Source organism: Piliocolobus tephrosceles, chromosome 2 (assembly GCF_002776525.5).
Source record: "Piliocolobus tephrosceles isolate RC106 chromosome 2, ASM277652v3, whole genome shotgun sequence".
Classification (NCBI taxonomy): Eukaryota; Metazoa; Chordata; class Mammalia; order Primates; family Cercopithecidae; genus Piliocolobus; species Piliocolobus tephrosceles.
Genome location: NC_045435.1, coordinates 156,559,534 through 156,584,589, shown reverse-complemented (window position 1 = coordinate 156,584,589; position 25,056 = coordinate 156,559,534). Strand labels below are relative to the sequence as shown.

The 25,056-nt window shown below is 37.2% G+C and overlaps 1 protein-coding gene across 2 annotated transcripts in view; it reads left to right on the top strand.

Moving 5' to 3' along the window:
- The window catches only part of RYK (receptor like tyrosine kinase), a 92,753-nt gene extending 68,038 nt beyond the window's left edge, over window positions 1–24,715 (top strand). For both annotated transcript variants that reach the window (XM_023187859.1, XM_023187858.1), the window contains exons 11-15: window positions 4,706–4,838; window positions 6,386–6,495; window positions 6,658–6,817; window positions 21,389–21,525; window positions 22,506–24,715. In XM_023187859.1, coding sequence (XP_023043627.1) covers window positions 4,706–4,838; window positions 6,386–6,495; window positions 6,658–6,817; window positions 21,389–21,525; window positions 22,506–22,617 — 652 coding nt within the window. In that variant the 3' untranslated portion in view covers window positions 22,618–24,715. The remainder of the gene's footprint in view (window positions 1–4,705; window positions 4,839–6,385; window positions 6,496–6,657; window positions 6,818–21,388; window positions 21,526–22,505) is intronic.
- The last annotated feature ends 341 nt before the right edge of the window (window positions 24,716–25,056 follow it).

Here is a 25,056-nt window from a genome sequence, read left to right as displayed (position 1 = left end):
TATGAGATTTTGAACGTATAGGACCTCAAAGTCAAGTATAATAAACATGAATAAATCTTCCTTCTAGATGCAGTGATAGTTAACATTTTGCCATGTTTTCTGTGTTGTGTATGTTTATGAGATTTATATCTTTAGATATTAGTATCTATATATTTGTGTATATAAATATTTTACAATAAATTAGACATCTGAGTACTTTTATTACATGTCCAGCATGTATTTTCAGTAAAAAGAATAGATTTTTCTTTATAATCACAATACCATTGTTGTCTTTGACAAAGTTAACATGCTTCTTAATTTAACAAAACAATGTATCTGACTTTTGATGTTGGCAACTGTAAATCCATATAGCCATTTAAAAAGGCTACATTTAAAAAGTGGTCCACTGAATGGATGTGCAACATTTTATTTAACTAATTTCTGATATGCAATCATTATGCCATGGCATGATTTTAAAAAAATACTTATAGTTCTGTATGAAGACCTTTTTTTTTTTTTTTTTTTCTTTTTGAGGCAGAGTCTCGCTCTGTCACCCAGGCTAGAGTGCGGTGGTGCCATCTCAGCTCACTGTAATCTCCGCCTCCCTGGTTCACACCATTCTCCTACCTCAGCCTCCTGAGTAGCTGGGACTATGGGCGCCCCCGACCATGCCCGGCTAATTTTTTGTATTTTTAGTAGAGATGGGGTTTCACCACGTTAGCCAGGATGGTCTCAATCTCCTGACCTTGTGATCCACCCGCCTCAGCCTCGCAAAGTGCTGGGATTACAGGCGTGAGCCACTGCACCCGGCCATGAAGACCTTTTTTTAAAAGCTTGGTATTAGTGCTGTTCACAGAACTGTAACAAAAACTTCTACCGTTTGAGCCAGAAGCAGCTTAAATAAACATCATAATGTGTGACAGTATCAACATTACAGCAGATTTTTTTAAAGCACTATGTAGAGTCAACATAATTTGTATGTCTGCTGAAAATTTGATCACATATGTTTAAAAATAGAGCTGTGGTCATCCCTGTTGGAAGATGTTTATGGGCTTCTGAAAAAATCTATTTTAGTTTCTGTATAATTTAGATAATTCCTTGAGTTCTGCTGAAAAATAAGGTGACTACCCAGAGCCTTACTTTTGAATTTGGTTATATTTTGGTTCATATTCAAAAGAATTTGAGGACCTAAAAAGAAGGCAGCCACAGTAAGATAAATAAAATGATAATGAAAATGAAACTGAGTTTTTTGGCATTGTGGTGGTAGAAAAGAAAACCAATAAGCCAGCAGTAAGGAGAACAAATATTTTTACTGTAACTAAACATAAAACATCTCCTAGCTTCTGGGCAACCAAGGGTGAAGGAAACGCTAAAAGTTGATAATCGCAGTAGCAGAAGGGGAAAAAACAGTTGGAATATTGTCCTTTTTGGCAGTGTTGAAAGTGCTTAATGGTCTATTACACTGACTCTAGGGAGAAGGGCCAAAGGTGTTTAATCCTAGTGTATAATGTTAACGTATTACTTAGGTACCTAGCCAATGTTCTTACCCCAGTGAAAGGTTTGCATCACCTCAGCACAGACGTGAGTAGCAGGGATAAGTGTAGAGAAAGCCAGAATTTTCCCAAGAAACAGTTTTATATTCACTTTAGCCCTAAAGATGCCTTGGCTGAAAAATGCTCAGAGCAAGCATTTGCCGTGTTGTGTCTCATGCAGTTTTAGATTATAAGGTTTTGCAGCATCCCACCAGGATGAATCAGTAGTCTCGAGAGGTCCTTAGGGAATGACATGACATACTAAATTGGGTTATTTGATACTGGACATTCAGTCCTTGAGGAAAGTCTTGTAAAGATAGGTTATAGCTTGATTATGCTTAATAGTTCTTCCTTCTATGAGGTGATAGCAGGACTCCTAGTTACAGTGAATAAAACACATTGTCAATATGTAGAAAGTATATTATTCTTTCCATTCGCTGTAGCAGTTCATCTCATTTTTGAGGTGACCAGGGCCTGTCACACATTTGGTTTTGATCCCTGGTATGTATAGACTATTCATAGCTATACTTATGTATTTGTTTGTTCATTCTTTTATTCTAATTCATTCAGTACCCATTTTGCACTTGGAACTGTATTAGGTAGAAAGAATGAAAATGAAATGATCTTCAGAGATCATATTATAGAATTTATCAAGCAAACCCAATACATTCAGCAAGAAAAGACACCTGTTTTCAGATTTTACCTTTGTAGCTGGTTGTGGTATGTAATACAGCATGTTTGCTTCATGTTTTAACACTCCATGGTTAAGGATTTTACAAGTATTGAAGTGTTTTAAAGCATTTTGAAATCCTTTCTTTTCACACATTTTTCCCCTGGAGTTTATGAAAATAATTTTATTACAAGTGAAAATAGCTGTATAAATAAAAGATATCAACCTATTCTAATTTCATTAGAAGTGCTTCGTGTCAAAGTACTCTTGAGCTATTTCTGCTTGTGGTTTGGCCCCTTCATTGGCCCAGGGATGCCTGATGGTGAACACTTCCATCAAACGCCTCACAGCTCTCCCTCTGCAATCACCCTCAACAAGACTGAGAATTAGAGGCAGTTCTTACGTCAAGCCCCACAGAACCTACCCTTCCTCTACCTTCGTTCTTCTCTATAGCACCTCCTGCTTTCATTTACTCTTCTTAGACATCCAGACCTTCCCCTTTATCCTCCTTTTCATTATAAAATGGGCAGAATAAAAAACAGCCATTTGTACTTTGAAACATTTTCATGAAGTTTGTTACCTCTACCAGTGGATTTTTAATCCTATGGTAGTGGAATAAAATATTTGACCTCATCCAGCAAATCTAATGGATAAAATATCTTTAACTCTGCTAAATGAATTTCAGTCACAAAGAAAGAAACAGAAGTAATCTTTGGTGGGTTAAATAGATTGGGCAACAGTGTTTACCCTGAAATCATGGTATGCCCAAGTTAATCCTGAGTGTAAACCCGTAGTCATTTTAGTGTTCATGGGAGTTGGTGGAAAGGGGCTCTGTAATATCCCATGTGATCTCCCTTGCTCCTCTGGAGAGAAAGTCTAGTGGTCGGGGGAATGCAAAGATTATTGAATCAGATGAAGATTGTATTTTTTCCTCCGTGTACTTACTCTTTGTCCTTGGCAGGTTACCTAAACTTTCTCTCCCAGCATGGATTTCCTTGCATATAAACTGGAACTCCTAATCACTGCCACTCGAGTGGTTATAGAGAGATTGCCCGTTACAGGTTTACTGATCTCTAAGTCCTCATTTTCCCACCTCCTCAGGGTCAGTGCTTTCCATGTTAGTAACTTCTGCAAATATGAGGGGAGCACACAGCTTTGCCACTTGTGCATTGGTGATTGTGCCACGGTTTTATAACTGGGGTTTAAAAAGTGATACATGCTCATTTAAGGTAATTTTTAGGAAATGCAGAAAACAAGGCTGAAATTATTTATAGTCTCACAACTTAAAGCAACTCAACTCTTTGCATATTTCCATGCAGACCTTTATTATTATTTTTTTCAATTTTTATAATTATCTTGCAAATGTGAATTTTGTATCTTTCTTATAAGCTTTTACGCATATTCTCATATTGTGACCAATTGTGACATATTATCCTATTATTCTTTCATTACTTTTGAACATTCAGGCTGTTTGCTACTTTTTACTAATATCACATTAACTATCCTTGTTCATTAACTAGCTTTTTTATGTTTGATGTATTTCCTTATTAAACATCCTTAGAAGCAGAATTTCCTAAGTTAAGGAGTAGGAATGTTTTAAGGCTATTTGTTACTGTTATTTGTTATTAAATGTTTGTTTTATATAGCATAGAATACAAAGTGTTGGGTGTAAAAATTGAGTTTACCTTAGTTTTTGTCTTCTGGGAATTTTTAGCTTAGTGGGGAAAATAATATAATTATGTAAAAAGTTATATAACCTTGGGAAAAATTAGCAGTTATTTCCAGATGTCAATGGAGGAGGTATTATTAGACAATAGGATGAAATGTACGTATGTATGCCATAGAAATTAAAATAGGAACAGGATTGTCCACTACATGCTTGGTTTTATTTTGCACATCATAGCAACCTTTTATGGTTGGTAGGGTCCCTATGTTATAAGAATGGAAACCAAAGCCAAGAGACAGATGGTCACTCAGATAGTAACTGGTAAATCTAGGATTAAAAAATCTGATTCTAAATCCAGTGTGACCAGCTAAGGACTTTTTGGCTTTTGTGGCAGTTTCAGCCTTTTAGAGACCTTTTTGATGATCATATTCTTGACCACAGTCTGGATTGGGCCTTTTTTTTTTTCTTTTTCATGTGTGATATGGAGTAAGTGGGATTTTATTATCCTAATACACTCATGGGCAAGTCAGTTTTTAGATATCTCTGATGAATTGCCCTTTGGAGTAAAGATACAGTGTGGTTAGAGTGTGCCTTCAGAGAATCCAGCCCACGGGAAGCAACTTTGAGTTTATGACTTTGCCCTACCAAGAAATGCATATATGGCGATATATGCACATATATGGGGAACACTTAAGTCTGGTTTAAAATACAAAGCACTTATAATTTTACATTTTTAATGGTAATCATGTTTTTAAGTATTTTGGGGATTTTGTTTTGTTTTAGATTATTTTTATTAGAAGTAAGCCCCTAACATTTTGGATTCCTTTGTCTTTCTCCCAATTTTTTATTATTTTATAGAAATCTTCTTCCTATTACTCATGTGTGTATAGAAGAAGGAGAAAAGCCCATGGTGATATTGCCTTACATGAATTGGGGGAATCTTAAATTGTTTTTACGGCAGTGCAAGTTAGTAGAGGCCAATAATCCACAGGTGAGAAAAATTTGCCCAAATACCAATTATTTACCAGTAGTTTCTGATAATGTCTTTGAAAGTAGATATTAACATTCTTGAATATAAACTGTTTAAAGGCCTGCAAAAAAGAACCTCAAATGAACCACAAGATATTTATAACCTGTTGGTTTAAAGGAAAATTTTGGCTTATGTTCCCGCCTTGAGGCTTACACTGTGCTGATGCTAAAGCTTTCCTTATATTTTCATTGTGTACTTATTCATAATCAACTCAAACCCTTTGTAATGCCATCTCAGGTGTTTTCCTGATAACTGAGGGTACTTGTCCTAGATCTTCCTCTTAGGAATGGAAACAGACTTTCTAGAGCCATTTGGTTCATACTATATATACCAAAGGCTGGTGATGACTGCAGGTCTAGATTGTGGGAGGTAATTGGATGTATTGTTAATATGCTTGGCTGTAAGATGGCAGTCATCTAAGAGTGTTTTTCTTCCCTGCTTGTGTTTATACTGTGAAGCAAAGGTCAGATACCATGCATATTATGATGGTAGTGGTAGTAAAGCCTAGTGGGTTTTTTGCTGTCTGCTGTATCTTGTAGTCCAATTAAGTTGCTTGAGGATTTATAGTAGTATATTTATTATAGTTGCCAGGAGAAAATGGGTTCAAAGGCTGCATTGAGTATTTGGCTTAATATGTATAATATGCTTTTATAAATTGACAAGACTAAAGCTGGGATTCTCAACAAGTGGTTAGAGCCTGTGGCTCATCTGCATTACCTGGGGAAGAATTTTATTACTCCACCCCAAGTACTGTCATCCACCTAAAGGAGCACGTCAGCAGAAAAAGCTAGGGGCTTGTACTTTGGGTTTTTTTGTTTTTTGTTTTGTTAGACAGGATCTCAGTCACTAAGGGTGGAGGGCAGTGGTGTGATCACAGTTCACTGCAGCCTCAACCTCCCATATTTAAGCAATCGTCCCACCTCAGCCTCCTGAGTAGCTGGGACCACAGGAACATGCCACCATACCTGGCTAATTTTTAAAAAAAGTTGTCCAGGTTGGTCTCAAACTCCTGGGCTCAAGTAATCCTCCCACCTCAGCCTCCCAAAGTGCTGGAATCATAGGCATGAGCCACTGCACCAGGCTTAGACTTCTGTTAATTTTAAAATAATCCTGAGGAGAGAATCTCCTAATAAAAACTACTGTTTTGGGGGAAAAAAAAGATTACTGATTTATAAACATTTGAAATATTACTTTGAGAACTCAGCATTCACTGAACAGATGTATTGAGCAGCTGCTCTGTGTGCTGGATATTGGGGAGACACATCTAACAGATGAAAGGAGACAGAGAGTAAATGGTAGATTATAAAATAATAAGGACTGTAGTTGATATAAGTTCAGGGATATATGGGAACATATTCTTGGTCAAGAAATAGCTTTTAAAAATTCAGTGTGTAGGTTTAAAGCAGTATTTTTGGATGGAGTAGGATTGTAGAATGAAATAAGAAAGTAAGAAAGTGCCATCATATTTGTGTGCTATTTGCAAACCATGTCATTTTTTGTTACCACAGGCAATTTCTCAACAAGACCTGGTACACATGGCTATTCAGATTGCCTGTGGAATGAGCTACCTGGCCAGAAGGGAAGTCATCCACAAAGACCTGGCTGCTAGGAACTGTGTGTAGGTGCCATGAGCTTTACGCTGTCACTTGATGTAGAGTGCTTCCTGGATTTGGGGTTCTCTGCGAGTCACAGTGGGACTTGTGTTGTATTTAAGGGTGGGGGTAATCCCTACTTTTTAATACTTTTGATTGCATTTGATGTTCATGTCTTTACTTTTCAGCATTGATGACACACTTCAAGTTAAGATCACAGACAATGCCCTCTCCAGAGACTTGTTCCCCATGGACTATCACTGTCTGGGGGACAATGAAAACAGGCCAGTTCGTTGGATGGCTCTTGAAAGTCTGGTTAACAACGAGTTCTCTAGCGCTAGTGATGTGGTAAGTGCTGAGACACCCAGATAGCAAAAGAATAGAGAAACAGCTTTCTGTTTCTAAATATTTTACTGTTTTTGTCTTTTGGGTTTTTGAAAAGCCTGCTAGCTGTTCCTGGAAATTTTTATCCAGAAAGCAAGTGTAATTAGCTGCCAATCAACCAGTTTATGGAGAGGAGCTGTGACCCAGACCATAGGCCAGCACTGTGTGTAATCTCATTTCATCCTCACAGTACTGCTCTGACAGAAGCACTATTTTTTTTTTTTTTTTTTTTTAAGACGGAGTTCCACTCTTCTTGCCCAGGCTGGAGTGCAGTGGTGCCATCCCAGCACACTGCATCCTCTGCCTCCCAGGTTCAAGCGATTCTCCGGCCTCAGCCTCCCAAGTAGCTGGGATTACAGGCATGTGCCACCATGCCCAGCTGATTTTGTATTTTTAGTAGAGACGGGGTTTCACCATGTTGGCCAGGCTGGTCTTGAACTCCTGACCTCAGTTGATCCACCTGCCTCTGCCTCCCAAAGTGCTGGGATTACAGATGTGAACCACCATGCCCGGTGACAGGAGCACTATTAACACTAGGAGGGAGGCTGTGGTATCCCAGTTTTAAAGGTGAGGATTTTGAGACTCAGAGAGGTTACAGTAATTTCATTATTATTTTTTTTCTTATTTAAGAGACCAAATCGTTTCCAGATCATAAAGATGTTTTCTTTTTTTTAGATGACCTCTTCTAAGTGTTATGGCCTGTAAAATGTGTAATTCCCCACGTCATCCTCGTCCTTTTGTCAAGTTTCTGGGTGGTTTTGCCCACTTAGCCAGATCATAGTTGAGTCCTTTGTACTTAGTGATGTATAGTTTCAGAAGCCACGTTCACTTGTGGATATTTTAGAGCCATTTAAAATTTCTGTCACTTGGTTTCTTAGTCTTATTTGGAAGACTAAGCATAATATATTTTCCTATCTCTTGCCTGTTAGACTTTATTATTGTTGCAGAATATTTAGGGATTAGGTAAAACTTCTGCTTATAGGGTCCCACCTATGTTCACTCAGTGATAATCTGTTTGTGTTACATGTAAAATCCTATAGAATAATTTGCTTCTAAGCTTCAACTGTAAGAATTGGGCTTACTGTATCATTGTATTTTGTGTCTCTATATTTTATAATTTAGGGATACTCTTTTGCTTCAAAGTGTGTGTGTTTTAAGGATTAATCTTTAAATCGTGTATTACTGTATGCTAATTAATTATATTAATGGGTATATGCTCATTTCCTCGGTGTATGAGTTTTCTGTGGCTGCTGTAACAAATTAGTACAACCTTGGTGGCTTTAAACAATAGAAGTATAGTCTCTCACGGTTCACTTCTGAGGCCAAATGTCTGAAATCAAGGTGTAGTCAGGGCTGGGCTCCCTCCAGAAGCTCTAGTGGAGAAGCAGTCCTTGCCTCTTTCAGCTCCTGGTGACTGTTGGCATTCTTTGGCTTGTGGTTCCATCTCTCTGTTCCAAGTTCATACCATCTTCTCCTTCACATATGTCTTTCAGACTCTCTCTGCATATGATTTAGAACTCACCTACATAATCCAGAATAAACTTTTCCTCTCAAGGTCCTTAATCACATTTTGTTATATAAGGTAATTACAAGTTTTGGGGATTAGGACATGGACATATCTTTGGGGCTACCATTCAGTTCACTGCAGTCAATAATTGAAATGATCTAAGATGTCTTTACTGAAAGCCTTATGGAGAGGAGCTGTGACCGAAAGGGGGAAAATCCTTTCATTAACTTTAACTACTAAGTAAATTTTTTTTTCCTTTCTGGAAACTATGTGCTATTTGATATTGATATGGTTTGGCTATGTCCCCACCCAAAATCTCATCTTGAATTGTAATTCCCATAATCCCCACATGTCAAGGGTGGGACCAAGGGTGGAGATAATTGGATCATGGGGGGGCGGGTTCCCCCATGCTGTTAGAGTCTCACGAGATCTGATCGTTTTATAAGCATCAGGCATTTCCCCTGCTTGCACTCACTCCATCCTGCCACCCTGTGAGGAAGGTACCTGCTTCTCCTTTTCCTTCCGTCACGATTGTAAGTTTCCTGAGGCCTCCCCAGCAATGCCAGAAATAAGTCAATTAAACCTCTTTCCTTTATAAATTACCCAGTCTTGGGTATTTCTTCATAGCAGTGTGAGAAGGGACTAATACAGATATATTGCTCCTTTTACATACGAAGTATTTTGATAAAATGTGTTCACTTAATGTAAATATGCAATTTACTTATACAAATTTTAAACCTTTTTTTTTTTTTTTTTTTTGAGACAGAGTCTCACTCTGTCACCAGACTGGAGTGCAGTGGCGCGATTGCAGCTCACTGCAACCTCCACCTCCTCGGTTCAAGCGATTCTCCTGCCTCAGCCTCCTGAGTAACTGGGACTGTAGGCGTGCACCACCATGCCCAGCTAATTTTGTTAACAAGGTCTTTCATTGTATGTATCTTCAAAATACTTTGTTTTAACTCAAGATAAACTATTCTCAAACAAACAGTTTATCTGACACTTGTGAGATGAACAAAGTAAATATGAATGATTATGAGAAGGGATGTGATCTGCTTCACAGAGCAGTCTCAGAAGCTAACACTGAATGACAACCTGTTTCATGTTGTCCACAGCCTCTCCTAGCCAGAGAGGCATGGGGCATGGTGGGCCAGGATGAGGAAAATAAAACCAGACTCTTGGACACTGAATCCCAGGGTTCAGCTTGTAGAGCAGTGGGGTACTAATCCTGGTCTGTTTTTCCAGAGCTTTGATGATAAAGAAAAAATGTCTCTCTAGCATGAATGTCTAGAAGCTAAACATACCAAGTAAAGCAGTACAAATATGCAAAGCAGCTTAGATACTTTTAATGGCTATGTAATGAGAACCTGGGCTTTTTTTTAGGGAGAGAAGGGTTACATTTTTGGTTTTGATTTTGATTTTTTTCAAATGACATATGAAAGGAAAGCTGAGTTTGATTTTGGACCAATGCACAGCTGCTGTACTAAATGACAGGAAGGACTAGTTCTACCCTTTGATAAGGTTTTTGGTTTTAGAGTTGCCAAATCTTCATTCAGACATTTTGAATTGTATCTGGAACTGTTTACCAGCTCTACATTAAGCAAAACTATTTTCATGGAGTAGGAAGGGGGGCAGGCAGGAGGAATTGGTTTGGCTTTGGTTGTAGAACGTAATTTTAAAACATAATGTCAGTTGAATTAGAGCAGCGTGGTTCTCAAATTTACTCCTTTAGTGAAAGCTCACATCTAAACATTTTTAAATGTAGAAAAGTAAAAGAAACTTTTCTTAGTGTTTACTTTGAGAAATTTTATTCCATAGTTGATTTAAAAGATGGATTCACTTGTCTCTTTGGGATGTTAATTTTTTTATTTCCAGTGGTTGATTTAGAATTTTTATTTTGTTATTTATTGAAATATAGTATAATTGCCTTTGCTGAAATGAGATGGCAGTTGTTGTGGTGAACCAAAACTAGTTCGATGGGCAGAAAATGGAAGATAATTCTTAGATGATAATCTATAAGTATTTCGTGTAATTTGAAGAGGTTGGAAATTTTTTTATTCTCTTAGAAAAAGGAGCATTGATAGCTTGTATTTCAAAGGGGTATGCAAGATGATGAGTAGTGCTCTTTGCTTGCACCGTGGAGGCCCCCAAAATATGTATTACTTTTTTTTTCCTTAGACACAGGGTCTCACTCTATTGCCCAGGTGAGAGTGCAGTGGTGCAATCATAGCTCAGTGTAGCCTTGTATTCCTGGGCTCAAGTGATCCTCCTGCCTCAGCCTCCTGAGTAGCTAGGACTACCAGTGTATGCCACCACACCTGGCTAATTCTTTTATTTTTTGTGGAGATGGAGGCTTGCTGTGTTGCCCAGGCTGATCTTGTACCCCTAGGCTCAAGCGATCCTCCTGCCTTGACCTCTCAAAGCACTGAGATTACAGGTGTGAGCCACTGCACCCAGCCTGTATTACTTAATTTAATGTATTTCTGTGTAGGTATACCATCGTGTAATTAGGTGATGATAGGATTTTTTTTTTTTTTTGTAATATTTGTGATCAAATATTTTGCAGGACCTACAGAGTGAAAATTAAGTTAGATAATATACTTTAAACAAATGAGGCTATAGCTAATAATGCATCTCCAAGCAAGATGCTTCTAGAGCATTGAGTCTCTTCAGCTGGGTATTAACTGGCAGAGTTCATGTTGAGGATACATGACATGGTTTGGTTAGGCAGAACATTTCAAATTATATCAGAAATAGTTATTTTTATGGTTATGACATTTTGCAGGAGTTCACACATTTTATGTAAGAATCTGCCATCATCAGAATGCAGTTATACCAAATACTTAGTTGCTTGTTCATGTGGCAGCTTTATTTTTAAATGTCACCATTAACTTAATGGTGATCAGCTTCACAAGAGAGTTACTTTAGTTAGTTAGTTATTACAGATAAAGTTTTTTATTCATTATCCTCCTCCTCTGCCTCTTCCTCCTCGTCATCTTTGCCTTTCTCTTCCACCTTTGTCCAGACAACTTTAGTGGGACCCTTTGCGCCATCAAACTTTCCTTTAGATTTGCAGTTAGCAACATCCTTCTTATACTTCTCCTTCAGCTTTGTTGCCTTTGTGATGCAAAGCTGCTTTTCAGTGTCACTTAAATTACTCTACCTCTCACCTAGCTTTTTTGCCACATCTCCAATAGAGATGCCAGGGTCTGAATTCTTGGGGCAGAATTCTGTACAGAACAGGAAGAATCTGGACAGTGACCTTTTGGGGACATTGAGGTCCTTTTTGTTTTTTATTTTTTTGTTTTGCCTCCCTTAGATGGTCCATAATCCTTCATTTCTGAATCATAGCATGTTTAATCTGCTTTTGCCATTTCATCAGATTTAGACTTCTCTTTCCTAGACATTGTCTTCTACTTCTCAGTGCACTTTTTGGTCAATTTTGCAAAATTGACAGGGATCTCTGGGTTTTTCTTCTTAGGTTCTCTGCATGCCTGCACAAAGCAAACATCTTGCCTTTTGGTTTTCTGGAGTAGATTTTAGCCACCCTGACTCAATTGTTCACGAGTCTGGGCAGCACAGGGCATGACACGTAGCTTAGCGATTCCCCAACCTCACGCTAGCTGCCTCTGCAAGAGGCACCTCAACAGGAGAATTACTTTAACGTCATAATTACTTTCAATGTGTTTTGGCATAAACTTACTTGAAATAGCTGTGTGACCCAAATTTTCTGAGCTATACTTAGCATGTGATGTTAAAATATCCTTTGATTTGCATTTAACACGATTAACTCCTAGAAAATGCTCACATTTTTCTTTTTTAGATTATTATAAATTTGTTTCCATATATATGTATGTGTGTATATACAATCCCACACACACATATGTATGTATAGCCTTTGCTTTAGATAATTGGAATTGAAAGGACTAGGAACACCCTTCTGTTTTCCATGACTATGATGTGACTATTCATGTAAAAATCCTGCCTTTTAGTTTTTTGGGATTTAATTTTTTTTAATTCTTAAAATATTTTAAAGTGCACATGTTGAAGATTGCTTTTTAACATTTGGGTTGGAAATGCGTACACACAGTCATTATGTTCTGTTACCATTTTTTCTTTATGGGTGAAGTTGGGGGCTTAAAAGTTACATTTAATATTCTATTTTTGGACACTTCCACCAGAGTCTATACACATGTGAAATACATATTTTTAGATGTAAATGTAGCGCCCAACAAATGATACTGCTGCCTTGGAGGGAACATTGTCTCTGTCCTTTAAGACATCCTTAACATTTTTGCATTTCTTTATAATTAAAAATTCTACATGATTTATTTAGAAATACATTAATGTTTTCCATCATAAAAATAATACATTGCATCTCTAGGTTGTGTTTTCAGAATTTCTACTGAAAGGATTCAATATTTCAGTATGTCCAGATTCTTATGTTAACATCAACTTTTAACTGTTGAGCTTAAGAACTATCCACATCAAGATTTGACTAGTTATAAATGTCTAATATTATTCTAAGATACGATATCATTGTAGGCATTCTTAAGAATTTCTGGATATTGTTTTTATTGTGTTTTCATCAGATGTGGATACCACCATAAATTTTTTTATGTGACTTTCTTTTCCTTTTTTTGAAAATAGAGCTCTTGATTTACATGTTCTTTGAATTATTTAGCTAATTATAGTAGCTAACGTAATTCTGCTCTTAAGAACTACCTTCTTTTAGGAGATTACTAAATGTAATCAGGAGTCCACAGTTATGAATTTCTTTCTTACTGGCTTTCTTGTCTTTATAGTATTACATTGTGTTTAAGAAGCATTTTCTTAAGAAAAACAAGTCAAGGAAATAACTTCCATGCCAAATATTGTCAGCATGGTTTATGGTGGTTTATGGCAATGAAGAGATTCTTTTAAAGGTATTTGAACAGTTTTTAGGGGATAAGACACATCAAAATGTGTTGCTTGTGCCTTTACATTATTTATTTTGTGAATGTTAATGATTACCTAGAAAATAAAGGGAAATCTGAAGTTATTGAGAGACTGCATCTGCAGCACATTGCTATGTATGACTCTTTAACTCCCTATTTGCCCAGTGCTGTGGAGGGAGCCCAGTGCTTGTTGTATCCTGAGCAGACGTGAGCGGGAGAGTCTGACATTTATAATATACCCATGAAGAGTAGTCTGCTGAACTACTGTGGTATCAAAGAGAAAGCTAGAGTTATGGAGGATGCTTATTATTTTTTAAAGTATAGAAAACTTTATTCAGTATTAATTTTAGAGTAAGGCATAGATTCCTAATATTTGTTTCCTTTATAGTTGCTGATTTTATATACAATACTCTTGGAACAATTAATTTAAGTATTAAGTTCACATTAAGAGGAATAAATATTAAAGACAGGAAAAATCTAGAGGTGCAAGGATTATTTCAGACTTGAAATAAAAATTTTAAATTTAATATTAACGTTAAGATATTGTTTAGTTTTATTTAATGGTATTGTTTTATTCATCCTAATACTTCCTTAGAATGAGGAATAAATGGATTTGCTTTAGGAAGAGTTGCTGTATTTTCAGAGGTGAGCACTTGCTGTCCTGTGATCAAGTAGTTGACCTGGGTATGTTTTCTGTCGTTGTCTCTCCCTCAGGATAATTTACCGATAAAATCTTGTAAACAACTCTTTACATTCCTTTAAAGAGACTTGTTCTTATTCTGTTTAATATTCCCTTCAGATAGCCCCAGTGTTCTGATGGAGTAATGTCTGTGCATCTGATGCAGTGGCAAAAAGTGCCATAAATAACAGATGCGTGTAATGGCCTGGTTAGCATCCAATGTTGGCTCCTCTGTCTTTCCTAATCACAGATCGTAGGGCAGGTTCATAGCAGAAGTAGTCACTTTTCAATCATGTATAACACTCTGCTTAAAGATCACTGATGTTTGAAGTTGAATTGGTGTCTTAGTGTATTGGGGCCACTATACCAAACTGCCGTAGACTGGATAACTTAAATAACAAACACTGAATTCTCATAATTCTAGAGTCTAGGAAAGTCCAAAATTAAGGTGCCAGCAGGTTCAGTGTCTTTTGAGAGCCTCTTTCCTGGTTCGTAAATGTCTATCCTCTCTTTGGGTCCTCATGTGGCATAAGCGGTGAGGGAGCTCTCTGGTGGTCTCTTTTTAAGAGTACCAATCCCATTTATGAGGGCTGCACTCTCATGACCTGACCATCTCCCAAAGGCCCCAACTCCTAATACCATCACTTGGGGGTTAAGGTTTCAGCATATGAATGGTGGCAGGGACACAGACGTTCAGTCCATCACATTCTGCCACTGGCCTTCCAAAATGTTTGTCATTCTCACATGCAAAATACGTTCATTCCATCCCAACAGCCCTAAAAGTCTTTTCTTATTCTAGCATCAGCTCTAACGTCTTAAGTCCAAAGTGTCATTTAAATATCATCTAAATCCGATATGGATGAACCTCAAGGTACAGTTTATGCTGAGGCAAATTCTTCTCTAGCTCTGAACCTATAAAAGCAAACAAGTTGCGTGCTTCAAAAATACAGTGGTGGGACAAGTAATGGGTAGACATACTCATTCCAAAGGGAAGAAATAGGAAAGAAGAAAGGAGGAATGCATCTAAAATAAGTTGAAAACCTAACCGAACAAACAATATTAAACCTTAGGACTCAAGAATAATTCTCTTTGGCTTAGTACTCTGCTTTTCAGGCCTCTTGGGGTGGGAACATCATCTCTCAGCTAGGTGGGAAGGCACCTCAGTGGCTCTTTGCCAGGACCCCACCCCAGAGGCACTGAGGTCCTTTTTTGGCACTTGGGACACACCAGACCTGAAGAGGCATCTAAGAGGAGGCATATACTTCTGGACATCTGCTCTAGACCTGGTAAAGGGCATCTACAGAAAAACCTATAGCTAGCATGTTTAGTGGTGAAAGGCTGAGTGCTTTTTATTTAATACCAGGAACAAGACAAGGTTGCCCACTATTATCACTTCTATTACTCAGCACCGCCCTTGAGGCTATAGCCAGTGCGCTAAGGGAAGAAAAGAGTGGATAGAAGAAAGTAACTGTTTGCAGAATAGTGTGATCATTTATGTAGAACATTCAGTATGATATACAAAAACGCTACTAAAACTAATAAGTGAGTTTAGAAAGATTGCAAGATCAATGTACAAAAATAAATTGTATTTTTAAACACTTAATGTAAAATAAGAAATTAAAGTTTTAAGAAAGTTTATAAGAACATCAAAAATATAAAGTTCTCAGGGATAAATCTGACAAAAAATGTGAAAGAGCTGTACAATACATTGCTGAGAGAAATTAAAGAATACATACACAGTAGGAGAGGTACACCGTTTTTGCCTGGATCAGAAAACTCAATATTAAGATAGTCTCTCCAAGTTTGAAAAATATTATCAACATTATTAGTCATTCATTAGGGAAATGCAAAATTAAACCACAGTGAGATACTGTTGGTTTGGCTAAAATTGAAAAGTCTGACCATACCAAATACTGACAAGTATATGAAAGAACAAGAGCTCTTTTACTCTGCTGGCAGGAATGTAAAATGGGATAGTCACTTTGGAAAACAGTTTGGCAATTTCTTAAAATTAGTATATACGTACCGTATTCAGTCATTTTGCTCTTAGAGAGGTGAAAACATGTTCTTACCAACACTGTACACAGATATTCATAGCAGCTTTATTTTTAATAGCTAAGTCTGAACCTAATTCAAATGCTTATCAACAGGTAAATGGGTAAACTGCAGTATTCATATAATGAGCTATACTACTATATAAAAAGGAATGAACTGTTGGTACATGCTGCATCACGGATGAATCTCAGAATCATTATTCTGAGTAAAAGAAGCTAGGAAAACAGTATACAGCTTGAATAATTCTATTTATATAATTCTAGAAAATGCCAACTATATAGTGACAGAAATTAGATTAGTGGGTACTTGGGGATGGTAGTGCTGGTGGTAGGGAGGGATGAGGGGAAAGGATCAAAACAGAATCTTTCAGAAGTGATAGATATGCTCCTTATCTTGGTTGTGGCAGTGGTTTCAGGAGTGTTTATGTATGTCAGAACTTACCCAGTTGAATACTTTATGTGCAGTTTCTTATGTGTCAGCAGTACTACAATAAAAATACATGAAAACTGTCGTCGCTGTCTGATCACTGCTGCTAACATATCTAAGACTACTTGCTAAATTTGCCCATTCTTAAGACCCACCAAGGACTTTTGTTTAAAGTGATGTGATCCAGGCCTGTCATGGTGGCTCATGCCTATAGTTCCAGCACTTTGGGAGGCCACAGCGGGTGGATCACTTGAAACCAGGAGTTCGAGACCAGCCTGGCCAACATGGTGAAACCCGATTTCTGCTAAAAATACGAATAAATAATTAAATAATGTGATCCAGGCCTCAGAATTACTGAGATAGGAATGGGGAGCTGTACTTTTTAGCAGGCACCCCAGATAATTCTTCCCCTTCTTATAAAACACTTAACCCAGATTCATTTAATTGCACTTCGGTAATCTGCAGCCATGTCTTCATATGAGAAAGAGATATAAGGTTTCTAATATGAACAGAAAGGCCTAGCCATGGAACACTTGATGATACTTCCACTGTGGTCAGATAAGATAATTTACAATTGAATGGAATTATTTTCTTTTCAGTTTATAGTTCACTGAAGTGAGCCTTGCACTTTAAGTTCCTGAAGTAATGACTGGAGTAGCCCCATCTTTAGTTAATGCTGCACGAAAAGAAAAAAGGAATTTTACTTATATAATATTTGACAAGTCATATTCATATATGTTTTAGTGGAAAAACCATTTTACATCTTATATATGGAAGCTATAAAATAACACATGTTCTGGGGAGAGGAATAAGATGAATAGAATAACATTGTAATTCTCTAAATGTTCTTTAAATGGAGATAGCCACAGCCTTTCATAAAACTCTGGAAAGAACAGCATGACCTTCTTATTGCCCCCTTTCCACCGACGTCAAACAGAAGGAAATTATAGAATAAGTCTGTCTAAAGTTTAAATGGTTCAGTTATCAGAAGACTTTAGAGAGCAAGTTTTCCACAAATCATCTCTGTGCCATTTTGTCTTGATTATTTTTTTAAGGGTTGGTTTGCCAACACGTAATTAATCACTTTTGTTAGTTTTTAAGGAAATGAAACGGCATTGTTCCCTTTGGCTTAACTGTTCTTTTCGATGGCATCTTTTGGTGTTGTAGTTGTAATATAAAAACCTTAGGTAAATGTTAGGCAGTAATAATGTGAACAAAACAGTGGGAAGGGAGTAATTTTTGAAAGCTTGTATACATTGCTGCTGTGATACTTACATTCAACTCCAGATCTCAAATACCACCAACGTTACTATCAAAGTCCCTTATAGTCAAAAGGTGTTATAATGTCAGTGGATGGGGTTATTCCCGGTGTACAAAGGGTCTAGATGCACTTGTCACCAATTCCCATAGTTTCTTCTTCTAAAATCTAGTTTGAATGGATCATTTCATCTCAGGAGGAAGGGATGGGAGCACCCTTCTGACCAGTTTCATTTCTTTGGGCTCTGTTCCATCTGTGCAGGGAACTACCTTCTCTATGGAAAGTGGACACGATTTTAAAAATAAAGCATTACATTTACTAATGACTGTCAGTATTAAGATTTCATATAGATCTTGTTACTTCTCAGAAAAAAGTTTCATATAGAGTAAGGTTTTAAAGGTAGGCAAATAACTAGATGTGAGCAGGCACTGTCCTTTAACTTTTATTAATTTGAAATCATTTTTCCATTTTTAAGCAGAATAGAATGTCCCAGTAGGTATAAGGGAAATTTTAGTAGCCTCCAGGACTCTGTGGAGATTTTGAAACTATACACAATTCTTCATCTGTCCCCTGCCCCCTCCTCCTCCCAGAGCATAGACTTCAAGGCTGAGCTTTGCTCCATGTTAATGATCACTGTTAATGAAAAAGATAATAGTTTCCAAAAGGCTGAACTCCTGGTTTTGGTATTTAGGGTAATGCTGCCGTCAGAGTGATTGAGATATACTCCTTCCTCTGTGTTCTGAAAGGTTATGTAGGATTGGGTGTGTAATGAATGGGTTGAATTGTGTCCTGCCTCTCCACCAAAAAAAAAAAAAAAAAAAAAAAATTGGTTGAAGCCCTAATCCCTAGTACCTCAGAATGTGACCTTATTTGGAAATAGGGTCATTGCAGATGTAATGTTAAGATGAGGTCATACTAAAATCAGGATGAGCTCTAATCCCCCCTAAGACAAAAGACACAGAAAATGTCATGTGAAGATAGAGGCAGGGACCGCAGGGCTGCAGCTGCAAACCAAGGCACACCAGGGGCTGCCGGCAACCACAGGAAGCTGCGAATAGGCAAGGGAAGATTCCCCCTCCAGGTTTCCAGGGAAGCACAGCCCCGCTGACACATGGATTTGGACTTCTAGCTATCAGAGCAGTGGGACAATACATTTCTGTTGTTTAAGCTACTTGTTTGTAGTATGTTATTATGGAAGCCCTAGGAAACTAATACAGATTTGTATTTTCTTTCAAGTTTGATAGAATTCACCAAACAATGTTGAGTTTTCTTTGTGGAAAAGTTTTGAATTGTGAATTCAGTATCTTTAATAGATATAGGGCTATACAGATGTTCTGTTTATTCCTGTGTGTTTTGGTAATTTGTATTTTAAGAAATTTGTTTATTTCATTTAAGTTACTGAATTTATTGGCATAAAATTGGATTGTTCATAGTATTTTTTGATGTCCTAAAGGATGGTGTTCCCTCCTTTATTTCTGATATTTAAAATTTTTGTTGTTGTTCAGTCTAACACAATGGTTCCTAACTGGGACAGTTTTGCTCTGGTTAAGGGCATTTGTCTGTGCCAAGGGACGTTTGGCTATGTCTGGAGGCATTTTGGGTTGTCACAGCTTGGAGGATGTGCTACTGTCATCTAATGGCTACGCCCAGGGAGAATGCTACACATCCTACAATGCACAGGACAGCTACTCACAGCAAAGAATCCTCCAGCCCACAATATCAGTAGTGCTGAGGTTAAAAAACCTACTCTAGGCTTTACAATGTAAACCTTCTATTTTCCAAAAATATTATATCATTTCATGTTTAATATAGTGTAGTCCCTTCATCCCCTTCCAGTCTTCAAACTGTTTGTGGGCATACCTTTTACTTCTCGGTATATTATTAACCCCACAATATATTGTTGGCTGTTTTTCCTTTAAATAGTCTCTCAAGGAAATTTTAACATAAGAGAATATGTTCAGTTGTTACTAATATATTTTCAGCACTCTTTATTCTTTGTGTTGACTCAGATTTCCACGTGGTATATTTTCTTTCCACATGAAGAACCGCTTTCATACATCTTACAAGTCTGCTGGAAACATAGTCTCTCTGCTTTTATTTGTCTGAAAAACTGTATTTTATCTTCATTGTTGAAGTATATTTTGGTTCTATATAGAGCTTTCTATGACAGTTTTTAATGTTTTCTTTTTCTTTCTTTGAGACAGAGTCTCACTTTGTTGCCCAGGCTGGAGCGCAGTGGCGCAATCTCGGCTCACCACAACCTCTGCCTTCTGGGTTTAAGCAATTCTTCTGCCTCAGCCTCCTGAGTAGCAGGGATTACAGGCATGTGCCACCACGCCCAGATAATTTTATATTTTTAGTAGAGATGGGGTTTCTCCATGTTGGTCATGGCTGATCTTGAACTCCCGACCTCAGGTGATCCTCCCAAAGTGCTGGGATTACGGGTATGAGCCACTGTGCCTAGCCCTAAAGTATTTTAAAATATGTCATTTCATTGTTTTCTTGTTTGCATAGATTCTGGGGGAAAATGTAGCTGTTGTTCACTATTATAAGGCTTTTTAAAAAATCTGTGTATTTTACAAAGTATTTTGGGATTTTGTTACTGTTGAAAAATAATAACCTAAAATTTAATGCAACATGCTTAGATTTTATAAACAGACTGGTATTTGACTTGTGTTTGGTATTTTTCTTTTTTCCTTTTCTTTTTTTCACTTTTTTCTCTTTTACTCATTAAAGTATGTATTTTGGGGCAAGCTATTTCTCTGAGCCTCAGTTTTCTCACCTGTAAAATTGAGCTACCAATGATTCTTACAGGTTTATTGAGGAAATTAAATGTATTGAAGGATGCAAAATGCCTCGAACTTGTAGGTACTTGTAAACCTGATACTACAGTACACAGGTATCCCCCTCCTCATCCAAGTTCAGTTGTTCTGACCTCAGGGTTCACACTTGGTGGCAGATCAGTGGATGTACCAGGTCTGAGTCCTTCCCAGCCATGTGGCAGCAGCTCTGTGTAGACATGTTGCCTGCCCCTGCCCCCTGCACGCTTTCCAGGAGCTGAGTACAGCCAGGAATTGGCCAAGATGGGGAGCTCCAAACAGACCATGAGTGGACACTGTTGGCACTGTTTACTGTTCCTGTTCCTTTCTGTATTTACATGTTGATTTTAAATAAATCTGATCGCTTACTCAAGCAAGGTTGGAAGTTATTTTAATCCTTTAATTTAAAACTTTAAATACAGTAAAAATCCATGCCTTCTTATATTTTCCCTCATTTGCATATTTCACTTAGGATGCTCTTCCCTTTAATTAGACTAAAATTCTGTTCATTTTCCACTTCTCAGTCATGCAGACTAGCTATAGTATTTACAGTTACAAATTCTCCTATTAGAAGAATCTTAGACATAATTCATAATACATAACTTGTAATCAGCAGTAAACTATTACTTCCAATGGATCTAATTACTTAGAATTTATAATATTAATATTGGATGCACTCTTTTTTATCTTAGCAAGGGAAACTAACTGTGTATGATAGACTTCTTTTTGTAAATAACATTTCGCTTTTCCGAAGCATGAGTTGAGCTGCTATTTTTTGTACTGAAGCTGGCTGTGGGCACTGACCCCCTGACCGTTGTTTTAAATGTCCCCTCATTGTGCTCCTGCTCCTTTCCTAGTGGGCCTTTGGAGTGACGCTGTGGGAACTCATGACTCTGGGCCAGACGCCCTACGTAGACATTGACCCCTTCGAGATGGCCGCATACCTGAAAGATGGTTACCGGATAGCCCAGCCAATCAACTGTCCTGATGAATTGTGAGTTTTTTTTTTGAGCTTGAAGGCATGAGTTTTATTCAATTTACTATATTGGAATAAAGGGAAAATAGCAGGTTTCCATATTCACATAGAGCCTTCCCTTTTGAGAATAATGACTCTTTGGATTTAAATTAGACTCTTACAAAGAACCACAAAGTCAGGGAGATTCATTCACTCTTTCATGCATTTGGTATTAGAATGCCTTGCACTTTATTTTATAGTGCATAATCTAAGCACTATAAATTAGTCTGAGAGGGCGTACTAAGAAAATTGAATACTATGTCAGTTATTCTGTACAGAGTGAGTACCTGACTTTTGTAGTTATAAAGTAATTATAAAGGACATAGTAGTTATAAAACCTTTCTCATTGTCATTTTGCCTTGCCAGTTAGTATCAGCTGATACAGGGAAGATGATCTGGACTAGTAAGCAAAATAGTTGCTTTCTGTTTCCTGCTTCTATCATGTAGCTTATCTTGCCATGTAATGAGGATGGGATAAACAGGAGGCTCTTCAGGGTGATTGATTGTACAGATGAGTATGTTCTCAGTTCCAGAACTCCCTGAAGGTTTCTGCACCATGACAAGGTGGCAGCTTTTGTACTGATTTTACTCTAGATCCAGGGTTCGTAGAACTTAGATAAAACTTTCTCTTCCTCCAAGTTCTTTTTCTTAATTTAACTACAGGAAAATACAGGTTGTTCTTTTTTGACTGTGTTTTAGGTTTTTACATGAACTCTCTATATTTGCTGAAATATTTGGTATGCTGTCATGAAGAATTGAAATTCACACATGTAATCCAAATAATTTCTTTTAGCTTCTTTCTAGAACTGCCAACAGATAGTAAAATGAATCCGTTTTTAATATATCATCCTCTCCATACCCACCTTTAGACAGGCAGCATAACTGGTATCAAACTGACCAAAAGTTTAGGAATACTGTATCCTTACTAGTCCCAAATTTTCATTTTTGTCACTCTGCAGATTTGCTGTGATGGCCTGTTGCTGGGCCTTAGATCCGGAGGAGAGGCCCAAGTTTCAGCAGCTGGTACAGTGCCTAACAGAGTTTCACGCAGCCCTGGGGGCCTACGTCTGACTCTTCTCTCCCAATCCCACAGCATCAGGAGGAAGGTGCCTGTCGCAGCTCACTTGAAGCCTGTCATGGATGCTTCATATCTAACACAACGCCAACAGAAGCACATTCGTCTTCCAGAACACCGTGCCTTAGGAATGCTTTAGAATCTGAACTTTTTAAGACAGACTTAATAATGTGGCATATTTTCTAGATAATCACTTTTATTAGGTTGAATTGAAAGGGTTTTTGTAATTTTTTGGCCAAAATTTTTTAAAACATAGTTACTTTGGACTAGGGGTACATTCTTACAAAATAAATAAACAGTTTTTAAAATTGTTTAGACACAGATATTTGGAATTAGCTATCTTAGTGCCAACTGCTTTTTATTTTTTTACTTCATCAAGGTGATGTAAGTGATTCACCTTTAAAGTTTTTTTAACGTTATTTTTTGTCACTACTCTGGGAAATGGTTTGTCTTCAAAATGCAATGCTTTTCTTAGGAAAGGAAAAACAGCATTAAAAGATACCTGGTTTGCCTTGTACAAGAAAAGGCAGTATTAGAGGAAGAAAATTTAAAGAAAAGCTAGAGGAAAAAAGCGATGTTTTTAATACTTACTAGAAGCAAACTGCCCTTGCATGGAAAACTGTTTATTTTTTTCGGTGAAAAGGAATTCTGCTTTCGTATTTTTTGGGAAAGCAGGAACTGAGTTCATTACATCTTTAATTTGGCAGAAATTAGCCTTTCTGTGAACCAGAAGTGGTTTGGGGCAGATCTGTAGTAAACAATGGTGATTTTATTTATTTTTACTCTCTGGAAAAGGAGATAATACAATTCCAGAAAGTGAACTCATATTTCGAAGGTTAAAATTCCCTTTTATTGCACCTAGAATAGTGCTATGCACGGAGTGGGTGCTAGAGTTGTTGTCATTCTTTTTTTTTTTTTTTTTTTAAATGTAAACTGGTAAATTTTGTGCTTATCTTCAAGGCTGGCTTAAGTATAAAATTGTTTTTTTAAACACTTGAAAAATTAAAGGATTTGTTTTATATTATGACAGTATTGAAATTATTTTTCATAATGAATGATTGGTTATTGCGTCTGGTCAGTCTTTGAACATTCAACAGCTGGACATGTGTGTTTTATTTCATGATGTTTCAGTCAAGTTCCAAAGCCCTAACACAGTTACAGCTGGCTCAGTCTCCAGGTTCTAGTAAAAATTTGGAATTAATGTTATAAGGACATATTAAAACACTGAAACATTTCTCCAGAACCAGCAAGTAAGGAGTATGTATGTATTTATGCTCAGTTTTAGTTGGCCTAAAGCAGGGTTGAATGGGCCTCCTAAATAGCTAGGCCTGCAGGTACTGCCACTACTCCCATCTTCACAGATATATGAGGGAGAATGTGCAGCAGTTGGAGGCTTTCACTGTTTTTAAAGAAGCTTTAGGAATCAGCAACACACCTGGAAAGATAGCTCACACAGTGCCTGGTTTTCCACAGGTAAGCTAAGGGCATGATTTTCTGTGTACATTTGTTAAGAGTTCTTTGGTTTTATGAAATACTCATATGAAGCCAGTCCCTGGAGGACTGTTTTTTAAAAAGTCCCTTTGAACCATTTGTAAATTATATTTTCATTCATAACTTGCATTCTTAGAAGGCGTTCAGTCAACATTTATAGCACTTACTGTGTATTTTCCACGTGGAGTGGTTCAGCTCAAGCGTCCCTTCCAGTATTCAGGGCAGTCTTATTTTGTGTTCAAGTGAGTGCATTGTTTAAAAATCACAGTTTATTAACATGTACATGGTCTGTTTTTTTAAAAAAAGTACTGACACTTGACTTCTATCCTCAATTAACAGATAGTAAGAAATGTCCTCAGTTTGGTGGATGGTGTGGTGCTTGTAACCTTATCTTTTTGTGTTTGTGAGCACTTCTATTTTATGTGTGTATTTTTATTGTACATTTTTCTTGAGCTACTTGGAGTCTTTGACATGAGAAGGGAAGAGCAGTTATAAGATTTCCCTGACTCATCTTCTTCCAGTAGTTTTGTTGTAGATTGTGAATGTTACTGAAGTTTTACATGTTACTGATTTTGCAGAAAACATAATTTTTATGGAAAAGAAGCAAATTGACAAAGCACTGTTGTGGTATTATAAGCTGGCTCTATTCTGCTCTTTCTTGTAATCCTCCTGTTGTAAGAATTTTTTTTTTTTTTTTTTTTTTTGATAGGAGGAGGATTAGGTTGCTCATTCAGTGTGTATTTATTGAGCACCCACTGTATCCTGACTGTCGGGATAATGCAGGGAACAAGATAGATGAGGTTCTTCCCTTTCTAGATTTTGCATTCTAGTTAGGAAAAGCAGGTAATGAACATAAATAAGATTTTGGTAAGTGCTATGATAGAAATAATAGAGTGATATTAGAGAGTGTAACTTCAGATGTCATAATTAGCCAAGCTTCTCTA